Consider the following 12,660-nt stretch of genomic DNA (forward strand, 5'->3'; position numbering starts at 1 on the left):
TTGAAATAATAATTTGTTTATAATGTAGCCCCCTGCATCATTTTTACAAGCCATGGAAGAGTACGTCAGAGAAGCTCCTTGTGTCTTAATAGTTCTCAAGGAGGTATGAAAATACTCTTCCTGTAAGTTTGGTTATTTTGGGAGAAAACAAGCCAATGTCGTTCCCAATCAGAAAATAGTGGATCAATTCGAGTCAATCATAAATGAGATAAATCCGATCTTTGCTTTTTGACACTAGTGCAGCACTTGTAAAGATTATGCAATGCAATCACATGAATGAGCACACTTATGACATATATAAACTTTAGTGAAGTATCTACCAGTTGATAACAAATCACAGTGTATTGGTTAATGGAGTTATGGATTTTGATTTTATGTTTAATACTGGATTATCTTGTACCTTTTATATTGGCCAACATAAGTTGGGAGGCCTAAATACTTTTCATGCGAACACTGTCGGGGCGGCCTTGGATTGAGATAAAAAATGTAGAGGATGAAGAGGAGAGACTTGCTGATGAGGTTAGGAAGCTACAGAATGCTGGGGCTAATATGCCTCCTGACCTCAGGGCAAGTGCATTTCCTTCTGGGACAACTGGGAAGGCGGTTGGGAATGGCGGCTCTGGTAGAAGTGTGCGGTTGATTGCTGCAAGTGGAGGGCTTGTGGGGAAGAGTGGCATGTTTTCAAAGCCACTTTCCAAGAAGTCAGGGGAGGTTGGGATCACAATTGATCACTTGCATAGGCTCAATCCAAAGAATGTGTCTGCTTGGAATATGAAGAGGTCAAGAGGCTAATGAATATAGTAAAATATGGGCATCTTACCACACTAGATGAGCAGATTCTGGATTCAACCAAGGATGAGGGTGAGGGTGATACTAAGATCAAAAGTGAAGTTGAGGCAAAGGCTGCCGCGAAAAATATATTTCGCAATGTGGCTAGGCCTGGCTCCAAGTATGTTTCCATTTATTCCCTTTTGGTTTTTTGTGCATCTATCTGCATTCTTAACTTGGCTTGACTGTGTTATGTTGTTCATATCTGTTTCTTTCATTGATCAAAAGTTGAAAATACCTACAGCTTCAAAAATTGTACTTTCAGGTTTCAATGTCAATATTTATGAGCACAGAAAATTAAAACATGTTGATGTAATGTTATATTGAAATTTGATTTGTATCTGATCTTTTAACACCCTTACATACTTGCACTTGGATTTTTTGTGTTACACTGTTATGCATCATCTGTTGTTACCATGAACATACTTTAAAACTTAGAATTGCCAGTAAGTGTACATTTGTGCAAGTCTAAAGTTCAAATTGTTTCACAGTTTTTGTTCCATGCCAATTTTCTCTAGAACCTTTATGGATAATATAATGTTGATGTTATTCGTTCACCTTTCATGTGAACAAGTTTCTTGGTTGACAACTTCAGCTGACATGGGTATTGCGGAAGGATGCCAAGTTTGGATGGGAGTTTTGGGTGACATTTTTTCATTGAGAATGAGAAAGGAGGAGATGCTCCTTCCTAATCCACAAGGAAATAAACAGAGAAAATAAAAATGAAAACAGGATACTACCAGTCAACCAAGAATGACAAAATAGAATATAGCGATATGTTTTCTGCAACCTATAGAAGTCGAATCACAAAATATCTAATTTTTCATTTGATTACATGCATTTTTCTTTTAGCTATATGTTAATGAATTTCCATCTTTTAACCATATTCATTCTATTCATTCTCTGGCAGGCACATCTACCTGGAGGATTTGTTGCGTTTCATGCAAGAAGACGAGGCTTTAAAGACCATGAGTCTCTTTGAAGGGGCCTCTGACAGCAAGAGAATCAGCAAAACTTCCTTGAAAAATTGGGTGGTAAGCATCAACTGGCAAGTTGTCTACTGGACAGAATTGTTAGGTTTTAAGGTTTGGTTATGTTAGATGTAGGCAAGGAAAAAGGAATTGAGTTCATCAACCAAAAACTAAGAAACCTAACAGCATGTAATCATAGGCAACAATTTCTTATATTACTGTAAATAAGAACTCATGAACTCAGAATTTTAAAAGCCCCATCTGTTCAAAACACTGACTAATGGATGATTGTCCTTTTATTTGTATATTGGTCATTAGATTTTTAATGTGCTCCTTTTGTGGTTCTTGCAGTTGATCAACCTGCGGCTCAACCTCAAGCAAATGGAACAGGTTGGGAATTGGCACTTGTTACAGCCCCAAGCTCAAATGAGAGTGCTATAGCTGCTAGCAAACTGGTATACTTCCCTTACTAAGTTCCCCTGTATCCTAATGTTTACTTTTTATTGCAATTAATAGTCGGTTTCCTTTATATTACACATGATTTTGCTTCTGTTTTTTTTTTCCTTTCTTTGTTTCTTTTTATCTCTCTATCGACCAAGAACACTATTAACATCTTTTATCTATTGAGTGAAGGCGGGAGGGTTGGACTTGCTTACACTAGACAGCCTATATGATGATGCAATTAGAAGAAACAATCAAAATGTAAGCTACAACCCATGGGAGCAGGCTCCCATGAATGGTGGCATGATGCAACAACCAATTCATGATCCCTTTTGTGCATCCAACACAGTGGCCGCACCACCCTCTGTACAGATGGCCGCAATGGCCAACCAGCAGCAACAGGCCTTCATGTATCAACAACAGCAAATGATGATGATGGGCCAACAACAACCACAATCTTTGAATCCTTTTGGGAATCCTCATGGAGCACCTGTGCACCCCTATGGAGCAGGTATGCCTGTCCAAGCATACAATCCATACACGGGTCTTTTGTAGATGGGTATGTCCAAGGAAACACACACTTATCCATATACGGGAAAGAAAGGAACATGAGAAAAGTCGGTTTTAGAGGTTAAAGCATCACAAACTAGGAGGGGCAAGGATACAGTGACTTCATTCGATTTCTGGTTCAGTGACTTCATTCGATACTTCCAGTCTTCCATTTCTGGGTTTTTTGTTTTTTGTTTGAAACTTCACTTCATTTGATTCAGTTTGTTGTTGGTTCTGAGTTTGGGTTTGTATGCTACATATTCACAATTCAAACAAATAGATTTGAAATTTTCATGCTTGCAACTAAGATGACCTATGTTTATGTAGGCACAAGTGGGAGGTGAGTGCACACATACATCAATAGTTTCTGTTGTGGCGATCAAGCAATAAAAAAGGTTTCTTTAACAAGACCATGTACCAAAGCAAGCTAGGTTAGCTAACATTGATGGTGTCGACAACCAGGTATGTCTACTATAGGGTTCATAATCATGCTTTTGTCTTTTTTTCTATATAGTATTGCAGTTTGTTCAAATATTCATGTGGTGGATATAAGCTTAATTCATTTAATTTGTTTCATGGAACAGGAAGTATACCTTGGAGAGAATGTTTGCAAACCAGCTACTCGAATGTGCAAAAGATCAATTATCATTTAGGGCCGTGGTTAGGGACCTGAAACTCAGATCTCCAATGCTGCAAATTGTTCTCATGTCATAAATACAAATTCTTGGTTTGGCAGTGGTCATGTTTGGCCACACAGGGCAATACCAAAAGTACTAATTTCTGCATCCTGTCATCAAGTGCTATTTTCCGAGTGCAGCAGCAGCACTGTGTCTCAATGAAGGTTGGTTTAATATTTCAGCTCTTTATATGTTTTAATGAGTAGAATGAAATATGCAATACACATCCTGAAAAGTGAAAAAGTGTTCCTAGGGTAGCCTTAGTACATACAAGAATATAATTTTCTCAGTTATTTTTTTCTTTTCATTGCCTATTGAGGGTTTTGTTCATTGCTTGCCCTCCCAATGTTTGTTGTCTTCTTAATCATCTACAGTTAAGTATATGTTGCTTGAATTGGTTATACGTGTATTCATTTGAGAGGTAACTTCTATCCTTGAAGAACAAGTGAACAACCAAGTGGTAAGCCACGAAGCTGCTTGAGTAGGTCTTACACTTTTGTTTTCTTTTGTTGTGCATTTTCAAGTTTGTGGTCAAATGGTTTGGAGGGTGATCAAGTATTTTCTGAGTTTATGGTTGGTTTTCGTTGTTTTTGTTAAATTAGAATTAGCCTACAAACTTTACAGTAAATTGGAGGACTATGCAATTAGTAATTGGCTTTGTAAATCAGGTGTTTGCTTCATAAATTGGAGGTGTTTTTGGAAATTTATTAGTGGTCATTTAGTTCAGAAATTGGAGGTGTTTTTGTAATTGCAATATTGTATTTTTAGTGATATACAGTGATTGATTTTTGTTATGTTTGTTTTGTCATGAATTGATCATTGATCATTGATTTTTGAATTTTGCAGTTGTGTAGGTTGGTCATGCTGGAATTTTCAGCCACACAGAAGTATTCTCTTGCATCTAATTCAACTTACAATGTGGAAGAGGCTGGTGATCTGTAAGGCAGAAATGGAGGAATGTATAGATTTGATAATGGAAGAATTAGAGAGAGTTTGTAAGAGTTAGTGAAAAAGTTTGTGAACCAGCTTTTATGATATGTAAAACGATAGCATATTTGGCAAACATTATAAGATTGTGACTACTACTCTTATCGCCTAAACCCGTAGCATCGCGCGGACGTACTTTCTAGTATGATGTCTAGATATAAAGTTGAAATCAGTTTTAACCATAAAAACTGATGACTAGTAATACAGATACATCAATTCCAAAATGAAAATCGATGTTACTGAAATATACAGACATCGATTTTTTGTCGAAAACGATATGTTACTGAGTACCAGACATCAGTTCCAAAATGGAAATCGATGTTACTGAAATATACAGACATCGATTTTTTGTCGAAAACGATATGTTACTGAGTACCAGACATCAGTTCCAAAATGGGAACCGATGTCTGTAACAGTATCAGTCATCGGTTCTTAAATCAATAACGATGTTAAAATGTAAACTTGTGTTGTGTAATCTATATTTCTTTAAGTATCAAATACAATAAAATGTGGGTTTAACAATAGTAAAACATGTAAGTTTGTTATCATTTAAACCTATTTACATCGATTTATAATTAGGAACCGATGTCTACACGAATACTAGACATCGGTAAAAACCGATGACTGCATTTTCCGGATCTTTCTCATCACCCACAAAGACATCGGTTGGGTTTTTGTTTCTCATCGGTTTTTGGCCGATGTCTGGGGCCATAATTCTAGTAGTGTTGTTGTGTTATAATTATAGCATTCTTTGCTTGAATGCTCTGATTTGATTATTAGGAAGTTCCTTTTGCTTAGATTTGGTTAGTCGTTAGATCCTTCACTCTTGAGCCTCGCGTTAATACAAGATAATTATTTATGTATTCGAGACTAGAAGTTCCCGTATAGTGAAAGGTGGACTCTACACTTGTTCTTAGTTTTCCTCCTCACCTTGTGCTTTCACATCTTCGTGTGGAAGGAGATACGTACTTTCTTGCATCGTATTTCTCAAATACAATTTCAATCTACTTTTATTGATCATATATTTCCCTAAGGGAATTCAGCCGCGAATGCATTAGCAGATTTTGAAACTACTTCCTTGGGTTAATTTGGTTTGGTGGGATTTGGTTGCACCTATCATTTATAGTTTTGGTAACCAAAACCAAATGTGCATACTTAAGTTTCATTTTGTTGGTGCTCCCCCTCTCTATAATTTACTATTCTGTGTGAATATATACTCTTCGTTTCTTCAGTTTCATCACAAAAAAGTGAGATTTACAGTCATTATTCATTTACTTTTTTTTTCTTTTTTAACAGAAGAACTTTAATTATATTAAATCATAGACAATGATTATAATTGTTAAAATGGATATCATGAACATTAGCAGGAGCTAAAATTAACCGCAGATGGTTAACATGAAATCCTAATGCAGAACAAACTAACAGTTATTGAAATGGTTATTCGCTTACATAATTGAAGCTCACTTCTTGAAAATAGAAAATAGGCGCAACTACAAACTAAAGTATATCCTCATCCCAGAAAAACGAACTGCTGTGCTCATCAATGCACATAATTGTGGTGCTCACAATACAGTAGTCCAAATAAGACTTATTGAAGTAATGGAGAATTTTGTTCACCAATTTGCAAGGAATGAAAATTAATATAAGATCTAATGGAGAACTTGATTATCTCCCACTACAAAAAGTCCCAAAATAATCGATGGCAAGACAACATCAGTCTCCTTATTGAATATGCTAGCCAATACACAAGGCCTCCGGATAACAAGGAAGCCCCAACCCTTATCATTTCCACTTGGGTTCAATATCCAAAAACTTGAGAAGAAAGAATGGGGCCATAATTAGCTGCACTGTTTAGAAAAATACAGGTCACCTTCCAAGTTTCCAAGCCCAAGGTCCAAACTGAATGAAGACAATTGTCAACACAACAAGAAGTTGTTGACGAGGTTCAGTCAAACAATTGACCTATGTCCCCTGATAATGATGATGGCTAATCCACTAGAGAAGAAGAAGATTACAACTTGAAGAACATTTTACTCTTCCCATTCTAAATTAATTTCTCTCCTCACAACCCAAATTCTCAATAGAGAATTCTCAATTACACCCGATCTCTCAAAGCTTGCAACTCCCAAAGTTCTCTCTTAAATCTTTGAACGATCCAAACACCGTTCTCTATAAACTATGTCTCAACGACGCCTTCCAAAATGATCGAGTCTCTTTCAACCCACAACAGCACCTCACAAAATGAGTCTCTTCCAACCCACAATGCAAGAATCTCTAAACCCTCACATCTTCTCTAAAGATGTCTTCCAATCTCTAAACCATCACATCTTCTCTAAAGATGTCTTTCAATCTCTAAAAGCACATACCAAAACAATATTCTCAAATACCTACTTATAGGCTCATAATTAGTCAGACTCTCAATAAGATCTTCAATTCTAAATCTTCATTTCTAAGAAAAATCTCCAAGAACCCTAAATACACTTGAACAAGTTTTCCAATGCCAATCAACAAGGAATTAGTTTTGAACCGCAATCCTAACATGCAGCCAACTGACCTCTACACTCATTAACTTGGTCTATCAATCCCAAGTACTATGGGCACCCAGAGCCATGGAATCCAAAGGTCACCATAGGCATCTAGACTGTTTTGCAGCCGCTACTTCTCTCCGCCCAACTCCTTCGCCAAGATTCAAACTAGGTAACGGTTGCACCACCGCACTCTACAACAGCAAGAACCAGCTTCACATCACCAACCTCCAAGGCCAAGCATAACAAGAATACCCATCCCATATCCAAACACAACAACAGAGCCTAGCCTTATAAGCCTATTAAGAAATTCGGCCAGATCTTGGATCCCATAAAGGAACAAGATCCCACAAAGAGAAGAAAAACATTGGTCACTCACCTACAACGAGTTAGGTCTAACAACCACCAACAAGTTTAGGGGTCAAACCTGATCGATTTGTAAGAAAAAGGCTTAAATCCTCTAGCCCGAGTTATAGTATACTCTAGTATGTTTGACTAACAAGGCGATCGTTGAGAGGAAGCAAAGAAGGCTTCCATGATTGATAGAAGCTTGTGGTGGCTCTAAGGTTTCAAGAAGAGCCCTCGCTCATCCCTCCTTTGTTCAAGTCATACCTATTATTTGGTTTAGTTGTAATGTATAAAATGTTGATAGTACTACTAGTAGTATCAGTATATATAAACGATTAGTTATTATCAGCATTTATCTATTTTATTTATAAAGAGCTGAGAGTTTGTCATTCAAAACTAAATGAAAAAAATAGATATACGCAAGTGACCCAAATATAAGTAATTTATAAAAAAATCTAAAAACTAAATGGTTGAGATGTCAATATGTAACGAAAAAGCAGATCTCACAAGTATTCGTGATCAAAAAATGAATCCCTCACTAAAAAGACCCAAATATAACTTATATTTTTAAGATCCTCCAAAGTCATTATACATAATGAAATAGCAATTCGAGCAGATCATGAAAATAAAAGGTAGAGAGTCATTTCTGGTTATTCTCTCTCAAAAAAAACGAGAGAGAGAGAGAGAGAGAGAGTTGTTTTTCCAATGAGAATGAAATTGCTTATAGAATCTTGTAAGAAATATGCAGCGTCCCAATTGTATTGAACTTAATTGTTCTTAAAATTTAATTTATTGCAGCACTAACCTAGTAAAATGCACTATCATTACAAGCCTTCAGCATTCATTTCATAGTCAGCTAGTCCCATCAAGGAGTTTTCTGTCTCTACAGCTTCAACATCCAAGTTGGATGTTGGTACCTCTGGTTTGCAAGGTGTAGTTCTGGCCTTCTTTTTCGCAGCCTTGAATTTTTTCCATTCTGTTAAAGAAGGTTATATAATTAAACGAGAGTAACTTCAAAATCAACGTGAAATAATAAGCAGAGAATTAAGAGGATGTTGAAGGATGTCGACATAATGTGTGCCTCTACAAACTAGGGTTTAGAGTTGTAATAGGAAAAAGTTCTAGGTATTCAATTGTATTCGGATTCTTACCTTTTGTGTACCTTGTAACTCCCTATTTAAAGGGCTCCTATTATCAATGAAAATACACAATTACAATTCTCCTACAACACGTTATCAGCACGAGTTCTAACCCTAGCTGAAAAAAAAAGAAAAAAAAACCCTAAGCAGCCTCACTGCCGCAAAGCCTGCAGCCTCCTCTGCAAGCCTACTGAAGCCTTTGCCGCCCTAGCCTCCTGCCACGCCTCCTGCAGTCCACTACCGCAGCCCCTACTGCTTTTGCCGCAAGTCCCCGCAGCCTCCCTGCCCACCAGCCCACCTGCAGCCCCATGCCTGCTGCCCCCACAACCTCTGCGCAAACCCTGCTAGCCCCCGCTAGCTTCTGCCTTCCCCAACCAACGCAGCCACAACCCAGTCCACTCCAGCCGCACTCGGCCTCGCCTCCCTGTTGCCCAGCCGCACTCGGCCTAGCCTCCTTGCAGCCCAGCCTCTCCTGGCCTAGCCCGATCGATCACCATCCTGTCGCTACTTCGGCCTAGCGCCCTCTAGCCTCGACCCACAGCTGGTGCTGCCTCCAGAAAACCAGAAGGAAGAAAAGAAGAAAGGGAAAAAAAGTAGGCCTGGGCCGAAAGAGAAAAAAAAAAAGGAAAGGGGAAGCAGGCCTGGGCTGAGAAGAAAAAAAAAGAAAAAAAAAACGGGGAAGGGAGAAGGGCAGCCCACCAACTGCCAATTTCTAATCAGATTCCGACAATCCTAATTTAGCTACACGCCTGCATCAACACGCGCGTGCATAGAGAATCGTGAAGCAAAGCTTCAAATTACCAAATAAGTTTTTACGATTAAAGTTCCTGCATTTTTTGTCTTTTAAATTCCATTATTTGCTGCAGGTTTTGAAATATACGAATATAGGTTCGATTAATTGATAAGCGGAATTGTGGGAATTCACTCTTAACGAACTAAGAGCGTTCGTAATCAATGAACTAAAGTGTTTATAATAAACGAACTAAGAGCGTTCGTATGAACTAAGAGTGTTCATAATGCTTGGACTAAGTGCGTCTGTAAGCACCAAATTGTGACCATATTAAAACATCATTGTTTGGTCTAATCCAAAATATTCTTGGAAATCTATTTCTTGGTAGCATTAAGGCTCGGAAATCTTACATTAGTTGTCGTGGAAGTTTTTACTCCGAAACTAATCTATTCTCCTTCACCTTTGAATGTCGAATGCAAACGTGCAAAAACCCGACTTCACTAAACCAGATTCAAATGACATTTGTTATCACCGATGGGTGAATAATGTCAAGAATCACCTCACTACTAATGAGATTCTGTGAAGTAAAGCTCACAGAATATGAATTAATTGAGAAATCCTCTCAACCTTCCCCGTCTCAGCACTATTGGTTGCAAAGCAATATAGGCTTGTGTGCAATGCTAGATGGATTACGAGGTTTCATCAACTTATGTCATTTACTGAGTAAGTTGACAACATACTCGTGAAAAACCATAATTCAAAGGCCCGTTGGAACTAAGAGCGTTCACGAGGTGAATTATAACAGCGCACCGAAAGAAGGGCGCAAGGAGCGGAACCCTAGAAGTTAAGGGATAACAAAATGGACTTGTGGGTCCATACAAACCGCCCTACAAAGGAAGGAAAACCTCGAGATACGTAGACACGTGACAACATTGGCCAACGTGGGATCCATGGAGGATGTCCAAATGCACAAGGTGCATCTCATCAATTAATGGGTGAGGTAATGCTATAGATGTGGATCTTCAGAGCATTGGTTTAAGCACTAAAATGCGAGTGGAAAAACAAAAGCTGCATAATACAAGGTGTATAAAAGATATGAGAGAGCATGAGGCTCATCTCGCAGCCGAAGGAGATGATGGAGATGACAATGACGTCAATCTCATCATTACGGACTTCAAATCTAGCGAGGAAAACAACAATGTTGATGCTGCAGATTTTGATTAAATAGTCTTTCATTTTCCAAGAATTATGTAATGGCAATTGTGCCTTAATGAATAAATGACATTTGGTTTTAACTCTTTATCACTGGAATATGATGTTTAGGAAGGTAATTGAGATTAGTGGTACTTAAGAGAGCCTCGCTCCACCGACATCTCTCTCTACTTCCCTGGTCATATTTGATTGGAATTAGCAAAAGGATTGAGTGACTACAATTTGTCTACATTTCATTTTATTTGGATTAGATTTGATCAAGAAACTTTGATGCAACCATTGGCTATTAATAAAGTGTCGATTCCTTAATGTCTTGGACATACCTTAATTCGAACTTTATTTGAAAGATATAAGAGCAATGGTTTTCATGTGGAAACACACTGTGAGAATGGACAAGAGTTCCTTTGCATCACCTCTAATGACTACGGACATAAACGAGTATTAGAGAAACTTATGTGTCGCTCTAGTGGGTTGTATACAACCATTATTCGAGTAATTGAGTCCAATAACGTCATAAGAGATGATTTTTGGGACATCGACACATATAGGCTTTGGCATGACCAATTGGGACATCCAGGTCATGATACGATGATCCGTCTATTAAAGACTTCACACGGACATCCATTCTTTCGAGTGAAAAGAAGTGTGAATCAAAAGTTGATTCAAAGAGAAGAGTCATGCCATCACCCCCTACGGCAAGAGCTTGGCATTGACGCCAAGAATGGCCATGTGCCACCTCTCTCCACTTCTCAAGTCAATTGTGATTTCATGGCCCAACCAAAATCCTTATTGGTTTCTTCTAAGGCCCATCACTCATTTTCCAAAGCCTGCTCTTTAAGGATTGAGACCATCCTATGCAAATGACACATATGTTCTCAGAGAATCTAAAATGGATTATGTGGATCGACTCAACCAACTTGCGGACTGCTTAGATGTTTTATGTTGTTGGTTGATATGCGGACACGCTGGTCACGTGTCGCACTATCGTTCACTCGTAATGCTGCTTAAGATGAACTCCTAGTCCAAATCATATGGCTACGGGCTCACTACCCGGATCATCTCGTTCAGTCAAATCATATGGCTAGGGAGTTTACATCGAAAATTTTCGATAACTATTGCATATCATTAGGTATTGATATCAAGTATCATATTCCCATGTACACACTCAATTGGTCTCACGGAAAAGCCACCGTTAAATGACTACAATGGTAGTCCGGACATTGGTAATGCGCACCAATATTTCTGCTTGGGTTAGGCCATATCACATGCAGCTATGCTAATTCGTCTACGACTCCTAGCAGCTACTCAAATTTTATTTGCGTTACAGCTAGTGACTGGGTTCGAGTCTGATATCTCGTACTTATGCATATTTGAGTGTGCAGTTTATGTGCCAATTGCGCCGCCACAGCGCATCAACATGAGTCATTGCAACAAATATATATATTTGTGTTGGACATAAGTCTCCAACCATAAGTCCGCTATGTAGAACCCTTGATAGACGATCTCTTTCGCTAGATTTGCGAATTGTCACTTTGATGAGACAGCCTTCCCGTCGTTAGGGGGAGATTAGAACGTCAATGTTCTTAAGGAACAACAGGAATTGTCGTGGTTTGTCCCCACTATGTCTCATCTTGATCCCCTAAAAGTGACGAGATCACATATATCTGCTGCAAACATGCCTACAAGGATTGATGTCCCCATAAGAGGACATGGTGCCACCCAGAGAAGATGGGAACGGCTCCACCACCATAGATGGTGGTATGGTGACGCCACAAGGTGGCGTAATGGCATCATAGGCCATGGGTTCCGCTAGAGAGCGTAGGAGACTCATAGGTTCGATGGATTCTCACCCTAGGAAAAGAGCGAGTTTGGCACAACTTGATCCATTGATCATTAATACTCAAAATCCGTCTCATGAGAATATTCTGGATGGTGGTTATGTCCAAGGGACATCATTGGGGGACGCCTCAATGTTAGAACCAATTCTTGAGAATATAGAGATCTCTACCAATTACACTAGTGTACATGAGGACGTGGAATTATTGAGACCAATGACATCGAACCTTACTCCGTTGGCATTCGAAGGAATGCCAACATAGAGAAACTTGGCCTAAATGGAAAAATGCGATCCAGGTTGAATTGGATTCACTAATGAAGAGGAAGGATTTCGGGCCTGAGATGCCAACACCTCCTAACATAAAACCTGTTGACATTAATAGGTCTTCGTTAGATAGCGAGATGAGAAAAAGAGAT

At 38.7% G+C, this 12,660-nt stretch overlaps 1 protein-coding gene across 1 annotated transcript; it reads left to right on the top strand.

The window, feature by feature from the left end:
• The first annotated feature begins 788 nt into the window (after nucleotides 1–788).
• On the top strand, nucleotides 789–2,098 carry LOC112200285 (mechanosensitive ion channel protein 6-like). Its single transcript, XM_024341315.2, has 2 exons — nucleotides 789–949; nucleotides 1,739–2,098. Exons 1-2 carry the CDS (start codon nucleotides 792–794, stop codon nucleotides 1,926–1,928), a joined length of 348 nt encoding a protein of 115 aa, XP_024197083.1. The 5' UTR covers nucleotides 789–791; the 3' UTR covers nucleotides 1,929–2,098.
• The last annotated feature ends 10,562 nt before the right edge of the window (nucleotides 2,099–12,660 follow it).

The sequence above is a fragment of the Rosa chinensis genome, chromosome 4 (assembly GCF_002994745.2).
Source record: "Rosa chinensis cultivar Old Blush chromosome 4, RchiOBHm-V2, whole genome shotgun sequence".
Taxonomy (NCBI): Eukaryota; Viridiplantae; Streptophyta; class Magnoliopsida; order Rosales; family Rosaceae; genus Rosa; species Rosa chinensis.